General features: G+C 38.7%; 1 protein-coding gene across 2 annotated transcripts in view; it reads left to right on the top strand.

Moving 5' to 3' along the window:
* FMN1 (formin 1) overlaps positions 1-16,876 on the top strand; it is a 362,087-nt gene that overhangs the window by 306,194 nt on the left and 39,017 nt on the right. For both annotated transcript variants that reach the window (XM_012728639.1, XM_004687569.2), the window contains one exon: positions 14,598-14,649. In XM_012728639.1, the coding sequence (XP_012584093.1) occupies positions 14,598-14,649 (52 nt within the window). The remainder of the gene's footprint in view (positions 1-14,597; positions 14,650-16,876) is intronic.

Here is a 16,876-nt window from a genome sequence, read left to right as displayed (position 1 = left end):
AAAAAAAAAAAGTAAGAGTTTCAAATCCTCTAAGATTGGACATTCTATTTTTCAGTTTCACAATGTTCAGAATTAAGGGCTCCTTTATCGTAGTCACAAGAAAAAAAGTGGCCCGTCTGTAAGTACGAGATTGTTGATGGAATATGCTGCTGGTGTGATCCCAAATCTGTCTGGTGCCCTCCTGTTACCGTAGGAAGTGTTTTCAGATGAGAAGGAAGTTGAAAAACGCCTTTCACACTGCAGTGATGGATTTGGGTTGGAAGCTGTCTGCCTTTATCTTAAGCATATCAATGTTAAATGTTTAAATATCTGTCATTGTTCTCTTTCCACCATTTGGGATGGTGAAATCTTAAAAAGTACATCAAAGGCAAATTATTCCTTCCAGTCCTGCTTCAAGTATGCAGAAAATGGTAGGTTATGCACTTGTATTTTTAACTTCATTATATGAATGGCATTTTAAACCAGCCATAAATAATTGCCAGTGATAACAGTATTGTTTCACTGAGTTCTTAATCATAACTATGAGTCATTTTCCTCCTCAGAATGAGATGTGGATTTTATTTTCTTTGTTTGTTTCTTGTGCTTTTTCTTTAGGTCCCAAACACCCAACTTTGACCATATTTTTCTTATGCTTTGCAATTTTTTTTTTCTATCAATCGTTGTATTTCTTTAGGAAACTTCTTTAATTTTTTTTTTAAGGGAAGGAACAAAGCTAGCAAAGAAACAGATGTGTCCCATATAAAATATGTAATAAATCTTGTCCCACAAATTCTTTGCTCTGAACTTTCTGACAGAAACTGTCAAATATCCACTTTAATTCAGGTATAAAATGTTCACTCGGTGTCATGGCGCCAACCGCCATATGCCAGAATAAAGTTAGTGACCAGCCATAAAAACAGCAGCATAAGCACCTTTGAAATGGTACAAGTCATCGTGGGTGAGAACGACCCATATAAATCCATGGGGAATTAATCTCAGCTTTGCTACTATCCTGCTGAGCATTTACAATGAGCTTCTACTCCCACACAGCAGAAGTAGTAATACTTTTAAAAGGAGAGAGAGAATGAGAAGGCTGTGCTCAGGCCTAATGAGCTTATGGGAGGGAAGAAGGGGGTTGCTTGGATCAGAAAGCCCTCGCTTCTCCTCCCCCTCCTGAAGCCCTGGAATCCCCTTGAAGAGGGGCACATCCGAGCTGCAGTTGAACATGTGGGGTTCTTCTTCAGCTCTGCTGCCTGGTTTCACAGATCATGTGAAACCAATCTCCCCAAAGCACAATCACAAGAAATGACTTCAGCTTCATAAATCATTGTTATCATCCCACAGGAAGAAGTAATGCTATGGTTTTTCTCCAGTAAAACATTTCAAGCCTCTGGTTTCATGAGTTTCTTTCTTTATCTTTCTTTCTTTCTTTATCTTTCTTTCTTTCTTTTCTTTTCTTTCTTTCTTTTCTTTCTTTCTCTTTTCTTTTTTCTTTTCTTTTCTTTCTTTCTCTCTCTCCTTGTTTTTCTTTCTTTCTCTTCTTTCTCTCTTCCTTTCTTTCCTTCTCTTTTTCTCTTTTGTTTTCTTTCTCTCTTCCTTTCTTTCCCTTTCTTTCTCTTTTCTTTCTTTTTCTTCTTTTCTGAAATTAGCTTCATACCATTTGCACAATTAGCTTCAGGCTCTTGCCTAACACAGAATGGGCTGTCTCCCGATTACCCAGTATTGGCCATTTCAGCCTCTCAGATTCTGAGAGGCCTGTTACCTAATGAGAGAGGTGTGTGTGCACACGCAGGCACACTGATCATTTGCTCACAGGTTGCATGCTTCCTTCCAGGAATAGGCTGACCCTCCATATGTTTTCCTATTAAGAATATTTTCTTTATTTTGTATTTTCCAAATACATTATAGGTATGTTGGGTTTAGAGGTAGTGGAAATAATTTTAACTTGCAGCATTAGACATGATTTTAGTATGTGGCCATCTAAAGCCTTTCTCTCTGAAGCCACAAGAAGAAGAAGACAAAAGGATCAAGTAATAGATTCCTTCCAAGTTAAATCAAACAAATATTTTTTATAAGATTTAATAATTATTCATAATCAAATGTTTTTCTCTCATAGGATCTTATTAAACAGTATCAGAAAACTAGTTGCAATACTAAGTTTCTAGGAAATTATTATTTGAATAGTCTCCATACCCATTTTGAAATAAAGGCTTACTTTTTTTTAGATTTATTTATTTTTTCATACAGAACTGGGGTACAGGCCAGAGATGCGGAGGGTGAGAGAATTCACCAGAGACAGAGTGGGGAGCAGAACAGGCAGACTGACGAAGTACACTGCTAAGGGGAGTAGTGGGCAGGTTAGGAGAGGTCTGCTGCACCATGTGGATCTCCTCCGGGGCAGACAGGGATCGAACTCATGCAGAAGTGGCTGTAGCTTCTTAGTGCTGTGCTTTAACACACTGCGCCACCAGGGAGGCTTACTTTTTAACAATTACTTGTAGTAATTATAAATTAGGTTATTGCAACAATTATAAATTATATTAAGTTTCTATAAATGTAGTGATTTAAAAGTTGACCTATGATTTGGCATGTTAAGTAAAAAGGCTAGAAACTGAATTCTTTTTTAAATATGACCACAGTTGTCTAATAATGCACAAGTGAAAAAGTGATTATAAGATCCCCTTAGACTTGTGAAAATGAATCAAGACTAATAGAAATCATTACTTAGAGAAAGACACTTTTTACTTTCTTATTTATTTTTTTCATACATATCCAAATACTCCACAATGAGAATTTTACTTGTAAAATCTGGGGAAAATATAAAGATTTGTCAAGGATTGGAGTGTGGGGGGAATTGTTACCCACTCTAACTTTGATCTTGATTGATTTAAATTGTTTTAACTTGTCACCATAACAAAGGATTTCTTCAACATTTGTATAAATATTTCTTTAACTTTTTTCTACCCAAAAAAATGACAGTTATTGCTAAAAGGTGTTACCCAAAGGAGCCACCTCAAAATCTATTAAGCTTACCATCAGCTTCACCCAAGCAGATCTTTAAGCAACATGGTCTGTTTTAAAACCATTTCTTTGTTTCCTTTTACTGACTGATAACAATCGCTTGTGCTGATGATCCTACTGTATAACTTCTACTGACAGAACAAATTAAATGTGCTTTACATGGAAAATATCTTCTACAGCATCTCCATTGAACAAGAGCATCTCTGACCAGAATCCCAGTTCACCCCATATATTTATTTCTTGGAAATATCTCCCAAGTAACAGACTCTTACTTAGCTTTCCTCTACCTATGTCCTTGGTAACATCACAGCTATTGAAGTTCTGGTAAATCAAGTATTTCAATGTTCAGAGCAATCACAGAGATGAAAAACGTTAGACTTCTTCATGCACACTTGTCCTCGGCGGGATTACTAAAAGAAGACCCATTTCAGGCTAGCAACTGGTGCTCTGTGTTACCCTGAGCAGGAACAGGTCCTGCTCGTTCACTCATTTTCACGACTAAGCATCTGAATACTTATTTTTCTCTAGGGAGAGCTTCAATTATTTGACAAATATCCTGTACTGCAAAGATGTCAGAGGTTTAGTTTAAATAAATCTAGGTGAATCTTCCTTTGTAAAGCTGTGAGTGTCATATTTTTTTTAAGATTTATTTATTTATGCATATAAGAGCTGGGGTACAGGCTAGAGGCGCCATGGGTGAGAGGATTCACCCGAGACAGAGTGGGGAGCAGAACAGATAGAATGACTGAATTACACTGCTGAGGAGGGCAGTGGGCAGGTCAGGAGGGCTCTGCACCGTGTGCTATATTATATTTTATCTGATGTTTGTGTGTGGTACATTTTCCCCTCTTCATTTTTGATTAGTTAAGATCAATCTTCAGCTATGAAGATCTCTAACCTTGCATAACAGATTTCTAATCTGAGTTTTAGTCTCTCCAATGTAGTAAAGCCATTCTTCATACTGGATCTATTTCTGTAGAATTCACAAAAATATGTGGCATGGTTACTTATAGAGATTATAGAATTTGTGTGTGTGTGAGATGTGAATAAAGGCCTTTAAGATTTTCACATAGCTGACTATGCATTTAAATTTACTGGTTTGAATTCTTGTATTTCAGTTATGACTTCTTATTTTTCTATCGTTCCATTCTAAAACAATATGATAGTCTTATAATTTGTAAGCAGGAAACTATGAAGAATAACAGAGATACAGTGAAAATGAGACAGGAATAAGGAGATGAGTTATTTCTTTTTTCACAAAACTAATTGTATGACCTTAAGTAAATATCTACATTTCCATGTACTCTGTTGCAGCCTCCAAAAGTCTATTTTCCATATTGAATTAAACTATGCTAACTACATGAAAAACAAATATATGAAAAGGAGAAATCTATCAACCAATAAGGCAGAAATAGCAACTATAACATTTTGGGATATTATCATCTGATGTTTTTGATAGATAGTATCATTTATTTCTGATATATATTTTAATGTAATGCTAGTCATACTATAACTACTGCTTAATAATATTTAGAGTTTTTTTTTTTTTCATTTGTATGTTATAGCATTTTCCCATGATATCTTTTGAAAACATTTACTTCCAGACTTGGGGAGTTTACCACAGAGATAGATCTGTTACTAAAGGGAAAACAGAATGCTCAATTACTCAGACAGGTGTTATGGGAACCTAAGAAAAGGTGAATAAGCAAGCATCATTGAATGATTAATAATTTGGTGATGATGCTAGTTTTGGTTGCAAGAATTGACATTTACCATGCCAGATGCAATGCAGAGCACTTTACAGATACCTCATTTTAATATTATACCTACCTTCTGGGCCTTCCCTGATGACACAGCAGGTTGAAGCACAGCACTGCGAAGCTGGCCAGGGTCACCTAGTGCAAGTTCAATCCCCAGCCCCAGAGGCGATCCACATGGTGTGGCAGACCTCTCCTGTCTTGCCCACTGCACCCCTCAGCAGTGTATTTCAATTAGTTTGCCTTTTCTGCTCCCAACTCTGTCTCTGGTGAATCCTCTCACCACCCTCCACCTCTGGCCTATACCCCAGTTTTGTATGCATAAATAAATAATTTTTTTAAAAAAAAAAAACTGCCCTCTAGGGCAGGTGCTATTATAGACTCTGTTTATGGATTAGAAAGCTCAATCCTGCAACACAAATGCCCAAAAATAGAACTGGATCCAGCAGATGTGTTACATACACACAATGTAATACTATTCAGTGATCAGGAAAGATAAATTAATGCCATTCACAGCAAAATGGATGGAGCTAGAAGGGATCAGGCTCAGTGAAATAAACCAGAAGGAAAAAGAAAAATATCAAATGGTTTCACTTATGGGAGGAATATAGGAGAACCAAATAAGGGATCAGGAAGAAAGAAAAACAGTAACAACAACAACAATAATAATAATAAAACAAAACTAGCAGACAACATAAATAAGAGATAGTTTGTGAGGGCACAAGAGGTTGGGGATGCAGGAAAGGGATCAAAACAGGCAAGAGAAGAGCACAAAGGACTATGGGGATGGTTCATGGATAAACTGATGGTGGGAATTTATGGGGAATACACAATGATGTAAAAGATATAAATAAATATTTTTAAATACATATACATAAACATAAAAACTTAGTGCATAAAAAAATAGAAAGCTCAGTCTTAGGCAAGTAAAACAACTCTCGAAGGTCCAACAGTTAGACAGGAATGGAGCAATATGAAGTTGTACTTCCACTGTAATCCACAATGAAGAACCCACCTGACATGTACATTGGAAAGATGAAGCTTAACTCATGCCATTTCCAGCAACATAGATGGAGCTGGAAGGGAGTATCTAACCAAAATTAGTCAGGAGAAAAAAGATAAATGCTGGATGGTCTCACTTATTTGTGGGCTATAAAAAAACAAACACAGGCTTAAAAAAAGTCAACGAGCAAGCTGATCCTGAAGAATACAGCGAAGGAAAGGGAGGAATGGGGGTGAGATGGGGAGATGAACACAAGGAATATGGTGATGGTTCATGGATGACATAGTAGTTTGAGAACTACAAGACTACCACAACGGTGTAAGAAAATAATTGGAAGGGAAGGGAGGGAAAAGAAGGGAAGAGAAGAAGGCAGGAATTAATGGTCTAAGCAAATGACTTAGCATCATAAGTGGTGCACACTTTGTACTAAACAACTCTTCTCCCCCTCCTTCCTCTTCCCTCCCCTCTTATCATCATGAATCTAAATATCACAATCAGTTGTGTTAAACTGCTTCATAAGCAGCTGAACACCCATTAGCTGTGGCTAGTAGAGAAGTATCACCATGCAATACACAATTATCATAAAATCTAGTATTTATTCAATTCCCTATTGCTTAACTCATTTTGAACTCCACATGAGAGGTTTAATTTATTAACACAGTGCTTAATGAGAAATTTGTTGAAAATAAAATACTAAAAACTGATTAAATGTTAGGCAAATAAGCAAAAAAAAAAGAGGCCTTTGCTTTTAAAGAGTGTTGCTTTAAATCAAAGAGAAAAATGAGCATGTAGCTTATCACTTTGCTCATAAACCTGCTTACAGATTCAAGCTAGCAGCTGCTTTTTTAGTCATTCTCCCCAATTAATAAAGCAACAAATCACTGATTTATAAATTTATAGTGTCAAGTGTTCAGTATTTTGAATACTAAGTTAGGAAAAAACATTGTCGTGCCCTTCAGAAATTACATAGTTTTAGGCTTGTGTTGATACCAAAATGGTCAGAATTGTTTGGGAGTAGAGGCCTCCTTCAAAACCTGTGTACCTGTAACTCATCACTAGCTGGTAATTTAGGACTTTGCAATTCTGCATCTCATTGTTTTTGGAATTTCACCAAGGTTTTTGATGAGACAGTGGAGCAGCTTTCTTACAAATCTAGTTTCTTTGTAGTTCCTGGTAGTTGAGCAGTGATGCTTCATCTGGTGTCTTCTTCCTGAAAGGGGAGGGTATGATACAGTCCCCATATCATACCAAGCTGGGCCTTCACCTTGGGAATGAGATGTCAGGGGGGCAAGGCGGACAGTACTGGAAATGGGATTTTTGTGTGATTATTCTCCAAGTGAAAATTATATTTTGTAACTACACTTGCTAAGGCATAACTGTGAAAACAACATTTTTACAAAAGACATGGCACTTCTACCCATACTGATAAGGTGAAAGCTGCCGTGGCTCTGAAAGAGAAGGTAACAAGGAGAATTTCTGGCCCTGATCGAGAATGCAACCACCTGACTCCCATTAATGTTAATGAGCCTTTCACCAGATCATTCTAAAATTTTAGCTCTGTGGTCTGTTTTAAAGCATCAAGAGTCAGGAAATTTAGAGTGAAAGCTAGAATTCCATCTTTCCACTTTTTCTGTGGCACACACACACATATATATTCCTTTTGAAAATATGCAGTCAAGTTCAGCTGGAAGATACCAACTTATTGTTTGAGAATTTGGGAGAGGGGGAATACTGGGAAGCAGCAGGGCATCAACAATTATATTGGACAATGAATCAAGAGACCTGGATTTCCCCTACTATTTGTGTAACCCAGAAAAGTGACCTCATCAACTTGGATGTTCACTGTCTTATTTCTATAAAATGAAATTGTTACACTAGGTTACAGGCTTTGAGTCCAACATTGCTGCATATAGACTGCTGCACAGCTCTGAGGTATTTCACTGAACAATGCTGGAACCTAGGGAAAAGATAGAAAAATATTAGCAGCTAATTAAATGATTGCCATTAAGGAGAGCAGAATTCCTTGTAAAGTCTGAAGGTTGAGTGTTACCTCAATATTGTCCATGGTTGAAATTACCTATGAAACCAAAAGTCTTATCTATGATGAAAGATATTGAAAAAAAATAGTAGTTATGAAGCTTTCACAGTGATATGACTTATGAAGTGTGGATAAATTTACTTCCTTGATTTAGTTCCCAGTTTTGGATTACCTGCTGGAATTGAGTGGATAAAATGTTTACTTCTGCAATAGTTACTATAGGTGACACAAGATGCATAATCTGATGATTATATGATTATATACTTAGAATTATACCATGATCACATTGCCCACACAAATAATTATTACACTCACCACAAATTATAAAAGAATACTACAGCCCTTCTCGATATAGAACCGGAGATACTTTTCTGATTCAGATAATCATACCAGAAAGATATTTTATGAGACATTTTAATATTTTCTTAACTTCTATAAATACAACAGTGTAAATGGCTTGAGATCATAAGTCATTCATCAGTTTGATTGCATTTAAGACTTTACTGTTTTCAGGGATTTATGTGGACATTGATGAAGTATCTGACCCCTGTTGCCCGAAGGCCACCATTACGATGGGTTGAAGGAGGCCATCCTTTATGGGAAAACAGGCCAAGAGAAAAAATGTGAGGAGAAACCCTCTCTGTAACTCAGTGGTTCCATATTTATATCTCTCTCTCAAATGGTAGAGTCACCGTGACTCTTTCCACTATCAATAGACAGTGAAAATCTCTCTCCACCTAGAAGGTGCATTAAGAAATGAAAAATGCCATGTTCACATCAGATGGATGCCACATGAAGGAATGCAGTCCCTTTGTTTCCTAATTAGCATCACCCAACTCCTCTATTTGTAGAGCTGTAATAAAAACAGCTTCTTTACTATGCGTCCTGTTGGTTTACACCAGCCATGTCAGGCCCATAAACCATGGTATATTAAAATGTAATAGACTGTGGAGAGAATACTAAGGAGATATTCCAACCTCTGTCCTTTTCCTCGGTTTACAATTTACTACCTCCCCAATGGGTATCCATAACTATGACTTAATTATGCCCAGTATGGGAACCCTGTTTTTCTTTAGGAATAACCTCTGTACCACCCTTTCCAGGATACAACTTTGCATAGTTGGGAAATAGAGATGTTCTGATGGTACAATTTTTCTGGCAGTGTAATTTTATTTATAAAAATTTTACACTTTCCATAATTACTGCCTTTTAAAAATAGCCTGATACAGGGCCCTCCGTGGGGGCACAGTGGGGAGGACGCAGCACTGCAAGTGAGCAGCAGCCATTTCAGTGCAAGTTTGATCCCCGGCCGGGAGGTGATCCACACAGTTAATGCAGACCTCTTCTGTCTCACCCGCTGCTGCCCTCAGCAGTGTACTTAGTCAGTCTACCTGTTCTGCTCCCCATTGTCTCTGGTTAATCCTCTCACTACCACTGTACCTCCAGCTTGTACCCCAGTTCTGTATGCATAAATAAATATATCTTTAAAAAAAAACTCAAAAAATTAGCCTCAAGGGCTTCTCATATTTGTGCTGATGAATTATCACTCTAATATGTCAACCTATAGCAGGATATAACAGGATAACATATACCCTCTCACCCTAAGAGACTCTTTTCTATTTTTTGTTGCAAAAGAAAATGAAGATTAGAAATTGCTTCCCAAGAAATGGGCTCTGGTCCCCCAGTGGGAAGATAAAGGGAATGGACTAAGTTCTATTAGTGTAGGTCCCTCTGCTTGGGTTTATCGATCTCTTAAATAGGTGGAGTCCCCCCCAAGTGTTGGTTGAGAGAATCACTGTTGAATAAATTTTGGTCCCTGCCTTCAAAAACCAGTCTACACTTCCACTTCCCCAGGAAAAAAGAAGCAGAGATGTTGATGTAGCTACTTGTGTATTAATTATATAAAGCAAAATATTTTGAAAACTCTAAACATCGAAGACTAATTAGATAAACCATAAAACCTTTTTTATTGCTCAATACTGTATTTCCAATGACCCCACAATGCTATGCACATCTTGTGTATTTAAAATGTATCAAGCAAAAGTTGAATGGTGAGAAATAAATTATTTAAAAAGAAAAAAAAAGCTAGTAAGAAAAACAGACCACAAGGAAATGATCATAGCCGTGTGTGTGGTAGGCCGTCGAACTGTGGACTTAGAATTTTGTTGTGAGATGATCTTAGGATAAGTAAAAGTGACATGATGATGTAAACACCGTGATAACTGGAGCAGCGGCTCCCCACTCCTGAGGGAGAGGTGTGGACAGCTTCAGAGGAGTTAACCTTGAAGCTTGGTATTTGAAGAAAAGGCATTTGGGGAGTGAAAGGATGAGGGAAAGGAGAGAAGTGGGAGGATACGATACTCAAAATAGATGAGGGTGTGTAAATATGAAGGCACGAAAAAAATAGGTTAAGTGTCACAATAGCAGGAGAACCCAACAGGACGGGAACCCTTGACCGGAAGTAGCAAGTAGCAGAGCCTGCTGGAAGTGCTCCTCTGTGCAGTGCAAGTGTACGTGCATTATCTTGGACAGAGGGGGGCGCTACTGAGCACATAAAGCAGAAGCAGCGTCATTCCCTTTGCCATGTTCGTTGGCCATTTGTGGGCAATGCAGAGCCCTCGGATTCAATGTGCAATCCAGGAGAAAATTTAAGGAAAACAAAACAGTCCTATTAGCAACAGGAAAAAATACAGTATGCAATTTGTAAGTCACCAAGCAGCTTCCCCTCAAAGTGTTCAGTAGAATACTTGCTGATGAATTTTAGAACTTGCCCATCTCATAGATGTTCATTGTAATATGGGGTTATGTTGATCTCATGCCAAGTGTGGGATCTTTTTCTTGCCTACAAGTGGCGGCTTTTTCTGGCTGTTGTGATTTCCCCAGACCAGTGGCTTCTTTTTGTTTCCATAAATTCTGAGACAGCCATCATTCTAAGCATTACATTATCTATTACCTTGATTGGGAAGAGAATTGCATTTAACTGATTGCACATAATGAGACATCCTCCTGTCTAAGAAGCGAGAGAAGAGCAAGGGGGAGATGTCTGTTGATGGTCTGTATCCCCTGGCACTTTGAGTAACAGAGGAATATTCTGGCCTCACTCTTCTAAGAAGTCTACCCACACCCACCCCCGCATCATACATATGGTATCCGTTTCAACTGAGAAATAATAACCGAAATGCCATTATCAGTGTGGCCTTGTGCAATAGAAAACTAGGTCAGTCTTAGCCACAGCTTTAGAGAAAACCCCAAATTCATAGGTAATCCTCATTTAAATTTGCCATCTTCAAGTGAAAGAAACATCACCCTCCTTTTATAAAGCCTCATACTTATGTGGTGTGCACTGCTGTCCAGGCACCCTAATTCTGTATCCAGAGTCTCCTGTAGGAGATTATCCATTTTCTGCAGTCTTCTTTTTTTTTCTTTACTTCCCCTTATTAAAAATTCTTATTAAAAATTCTTATTAAAAATTCTTGTTTTCTCAGATTTTATTGTCTTCTCCCAACTAGACTGAAAGCTCTAAGGGACATTATCTGCTTTGTTCACAGACAGAGCCCATGCACCTTGAATATCCATGAACTGGCATAAATGGGGTGAAAGAATAAACACCCCTCTTTAGTACGTCAGTAACTACTAGAGACGCAACTCCTAGAGGCTGCAGAGGCAGATACGGCCGAGAGAAGTGTTATCTTTGTTCTCTAGAGTATTTGAACCATTTTATCTTTTTGAAAGATTTATTTATTTATTTGTGTATACAGAACTGGAGTACAGGCCAGAGGTACAGGGGTGGTGAGAGGATTCACCAGAGACAGAGTGGAAAGCAAAACAGGTTGACTGGTGAGGTACACTGTTGAGGGGAACAGCGGGCGAGTCAGCAGAGGTCTGTCAGGCCATGTGGATCATCTCCAGGGCGGGGATCGAACTAATGCTAAAGTGACTTTAGCTTCTTAGTGCTGTGCTTTAACCCGCTGCACAACCAGGGAGGACCTGAACTTTTTTTTTAATTGGGAATTTTCATTTAAAACCCCTAACTTCAAAAAAGCAGAAGATCTGATAACAGTGGCCAGACTGTTCTGTTAGCTGGGCTTGGCCTTCCCATCTCTCATCCACTCCCTGTTGTCTTCCCTAACCTGAGGCTGTCATTTCTGTATTATGAAACTAGCCTAGGGTTGTAGATTGCTACAATTCATCTACTTGTCCTACAATTCCCTTTTTTGTTGATAAGATCAGAAGGTGAGTTTGTAACTCCACACTTTAAGCATTTCTCTTCCAGTAAACAGTGTATTTGTGTTTTGGGTATTTTAAAGGCGAAAGATACAATGACATAGTTGGAAACTTCACTCACTGTGGCAGGAAAAATGTTTTTTAAGTTGGGAGATCTTCCAGGCCACACCATAGAGGTGACTGCCTTTTCTATCTTGCTTAGGGAAAATAAAGATCCCTAGATTCTTCTCATTTTCCTGAAGGTTGTTTTCCCCTTGAGCTTCAGAGGGTCTGACTGTGTATTTTCTCTTAATAACACCTCTTTCTGTATCTGGATGTTGTTTCTTTGCAAATAACCATATTCTTAGAGCTGTTGCAAAATCTTATCTAATGCTTAGTTCAGTTTGGATAGGGTATTTATTGTCACTTAATTTATACGCAGTGGTGACTTGACCACACTCTACCTAGCACAGCATGGAAGTAGCCAGTTAGAAGCCATGTTGTGATGGAGATCTGCAAAGGTGCTCCAGGGAGATCGCTCAGGCCTCAAAGGAATTTTTCCTCTTGTTTGGCCATGCACATAATTAAGGATCGCTGGATATGACGAGCAAGCCACTAGTTTGTTTCACATTTTAAGGAACTTGGCAGCCTATGAGAGACATAGTTCACTTCTCTGTATCTGATTGGCTACGAACCAGACTATAATCACAGATATTCCCGCCAAGAGGAGGGGTGTGGGTGATGTCCTACAAAAGATGACCATAACTATGAGTCTACCCATGTAGTTATCAAAGCCAAATTATCTTAATATTAAAACATTCTATTAGTTGACAATTATTGGACTTTGAGATAATAGTATACAACTTTACCGTGACATGCTTCTTTGGCCTGTGTATATTTTAAATATAATTTTTGCTTTAGAAAACCTAGTATTTTTCTTTCTAAGCAATCTTTATCCAATCTATGTCTTTTCAGCTAAAACAATATCTGGATAATTGTCCATATTTAAGAAGGCATAGAAAAGCAAAAGCTAGATGCACTTGCTGCTCTCCTAGAGTTTAGATTCAGTCGTGGTATAATAAACAAATGAGGAAGCATATAGCCTGTCAAGTAGAGAGACATCATGGGTTTAAAAAAAAAAAAGCAGAAAAAAAAAGGCAAGGAAGTAAAAGGAAATGTGGGAGGCAAAATGATCTTTTAGACAGTGAAGTCAGAGAAAGTGACACCGTACAGATGTGAGTACAGTGTCCAGGGAGGAGGATCAGCCAGCATGGAGATCCCAGTGCCTGTGCTCGGTCACTCCAGCACCAATGAGGGTGAGGGTGGCAGACAGGCTGGAGAGTGTGGGAAAGAGGAGCCAGGGAGCAGACTTGCAGCATCTCTTGGGACATTGCGAAGACTTGGGGGGTTATGTCAAGGCTGATGGCTAGCCGCTGGAATGTTTTGAGCAGGGAAGTAACTTGATAAAGTCTACATTTGAAATTAGTGATGACACTAATAATGTTGAGGTACTGATACCATCTTATATTTTACTGATCATATATTATGTACTAGGCACTTTTACATGTAGTATCTTACTTCATTTTTAGAACAACTACTTGGTAGAGGCTGTTCCCAAAGGAAAGATGAGGCAATAGCTAAGCAGTTGATTATGAGTAGCTTGCCCACAGTCTCACACGTAGGGAGTGGCAAGGTTTAGCTTAATAAAGTGGTGCTATTTTAAAACTCTTTACTGCCTTTAGTGAAGTGTCACACTATAGGCCTTTATTTATTTATGCACACAAGAACTGGTGTACAGGCCAGAGGTGCAAGGTGTGAGAGAATTCACCAGAGAGCAGAGCAGAGCAGAACAGAACAGAACAGGCAGATTAATAAAGTACACTGCTGAGGGCTGACCAGGAGAAATCTGTTGCACCATGGGATCATCTCCAGGGTGGGGATCAAACTGGTGGACTGTGGCTGCAGATGGCTTCATAGTGCTGTGCTTTAACCTGTTGCACCACCAAGGAGAGTCCAGAATTTGGGTTCTTAAATCACTGCCCTTGATTCCCTTAGTAATTTAAATATTTTTTTCAATGCATTGAAAAGTATTCTAACAAAGGAGACCAGAGGGTTCCCCAGACCTCTAAAAGGGACATGGGTGTAGAGACAGTGTGTACAGGGATTCTGATGAATTTATTTAAAACTGAGCAGAACTGCTACAAATAGTACCAGATTTATTCTATTTTAGGAAGAGAGAGAAATGTACTGAGCACATGCCACAGCTCACAAAGAGGCCAGCTTTAGCCAGGGAGTCCACAGGTATCAGTGGGCCCAGGATTGTTGCAAGTTTGTCTTGTCCAGGTATAATTAGTATCACTCCCTTTCTATCTCAAAAGTGCCCCAGGGAGAAGTACGAATTACATGGTCACCATTATTTATAGTTTCTGTCAAGAAAGTGGTGGTCAATGGGATGATGTGAGGGCTATGATCAGATGCCAACCCCTGAGTTCAGGCCAATTTTGATAACAAATGAGTGTAATCAGAGTGAGAAGAGTATACAACAGAGATGACAGAAGAAAATACTGCCTTAACTAAAATTCTGTTTCTTTAACAGCCCAAAAAGAACATAAGATGGAAGAAAGTCACTTGGAGAATGCCCAGAAAAGGTAAGCAGCTCTCACTTGGCTCAATTCTCCCATTGATACTCACCATTTTTTGAATGTTGTTATTATTAAGTACATTCACATTGCTGTGTAATCATCACCATCATCCATCTTCAGAAATTTTCATCTTCTCCACATGAAACTAAACCATTAAACCATAACTATCCTCCTTCATCCAGGCCCTTACCACTGCCTCTCTCCTTTCGCTGTGACTTTGAATAAAGCAGGAACCTCACAGACATAGAATCATACATAAAATCTGACCAGCCATCCTTTTGGCCTTATTTGTTCTAACTGCGCACTCAGGAGCAATGAGATTCTATCAGGAACTGAAGTGAAAGCACTGAAACAGGATGTAGGAATATTTTCCCCAACAAGTGAGAATCATCCAGAAGTCACTTTGGTGCCTCATACATATCCTGACACTGCTTCCATCTGTTGGCTTTCCTCCATTCCTCTGCTCCTGAACCACTTCACAGAAGTTGGAAACTTAAGAGCCTTCATAGCATTTCAGCTAGATTAAACCAATTATCACAAATATCTTTGTGATAGGACCTTTTCAGCTTCTAGAAGATATGATAAGCAAGGAACAAGTGGGGAGGATGAACTGACAGACTTCTACATGTGTACAATTCTTTCAGAAGTTGGAAGAGATGTCAGAGGTCTTCTCTTCAACTTCTCACCCTCTTCAGACCCCATCTTTGCTCTTTTCTCAAAATAAGTAGACCCCAGAGTGGAACCATCCACCATGCCCTGTGGAGCCCAGTCATCATGGGTTGTGGTCCATTAGAGAGTTTTTCTTTCTGTCAATTGACCAGGTTAGTCAGCTTGGCCACCCCTCCTCCTTAGAAGGGACTATACTTACGAGCTTGCCTCCTCTTCAGGGCAGGGAACTGAAATGAATTTTGCTGGTACCATTTCTAAGAGTCCTGGAAACAGCAGAGAAGGAAAAATGAGCCATAGACTAAATGTGTGAGGAGAGGAGTTTCCTACCTATACATTTAAAAGCATATGAACAAACTCTAGACACCCACATTTCCTTTCATATACCCACAAGGTCCCAGATTTCTGAAAGTCTGGAGCCGATGCCTCTATTCTGCCCTGACAGGCACCAGCACCTTCTCCTATGTCCTACTGTAGTTGTCAATAAAATTAAAATCCAGATGAAAGTAAGGTTTGGGCAAATCTCACGTTTCCTAAACACAGGCGTGTTCTTGAATCTTGATTATCATCCTCACATGATCATCTTGGCAATTACATGGCTATGCTTTTAGTTTGTGTCCCTTTATGGGCCTTACCCCTAAATTAAGTGACTCTTCCTCAGTGTGTAAACTCATTGTGTCTTTGTTGTAGAATAGTCAGGTTGTAGGAAAGAGCCCGTCAACAAGGACATATGGGTGTTGGACCAAACAGAAAGGCAGTTTCCAGGGTGGCTGACAAATTTCAAATACTACTTCAAAATTCTTGCTCAAGGAAAGGGGCCCACCTTAGAGAGGCCGAAGCTGCTGCTGTGCATTAGCTATGCCGAGGGGGGTCATAAATTTTGGTTGTCAGCGTTTTCCGTGACTTTGTGGTGAAGGTAGTCTAGCTTTCATGTCATACATGAAATATGTTCGATCCCATCTTTAATGTAGAAACCACAGTTGTTTAGTTACACTCTTTAAGGAGGTTGGTGGTCAGTGTTGCAATATTTGTGTGAGATTTAGTAAATTCTTATGTTTTATTCTCAAGAGGAATAATTTACTCTGAGGCTAAGGAATATTTGCTTTTCCTAAGCAGTTTCTGAAGGCATGCATATAAAACAATAAGTGGATGTGTTCCGCTTTGGCATCTCAACACTCTAAAAGTAAAACAGTGCACTTTGCTATGGGCTCTTTGATATAATCATTGTCTGTACTTTAAAAATGTTTAGTTGAATTAAAAAGATACAGATCAGACAAGGAATTATAGCAGAAGAAAAGGAGTCAGGGACTAGGTTAGAGTAAAATTTTAAAAGAGCTTCATGAGACAAAACATTAGAAATCAGTCTTTTGAAAGTTGAGGCTATTTTAGTTATCTGCTGACAAATAGAAATTTCAAAAAGCATGATTGCTCTCTGTCTATCGGATAAGATTCTCCTCGTCTCTAAGTAATGGAAGTTTCCAGGCCTGAATTTCAGAAAGTTTTCACAGATCAATCATCTATGAATCAAAATTGAATTTGAAGAGAGTTTTGTTTGGAAAGAACAATA

The sequence above is a fragment of the Condylura cristata genome, unplaced genomic scaffold (assembly GCF_000260355.1).
Source record: "Condylura cristata isolate star-nosed mole 26May11 unplaced genomic scaffold, ConCri1.0 scaffold00023, whole genome shotgun sequence".
Lineage (NCBI taxonomy): Eukaryota > Metazoa > Chordata > Mammalia > Eulipotyphla > Talpidae > Condylura > Condylura cristata.
Note: the sequence above shows the minus strand (reverse complement) of the source record. Positions and strands in the feature narration are given on the sequence as shown.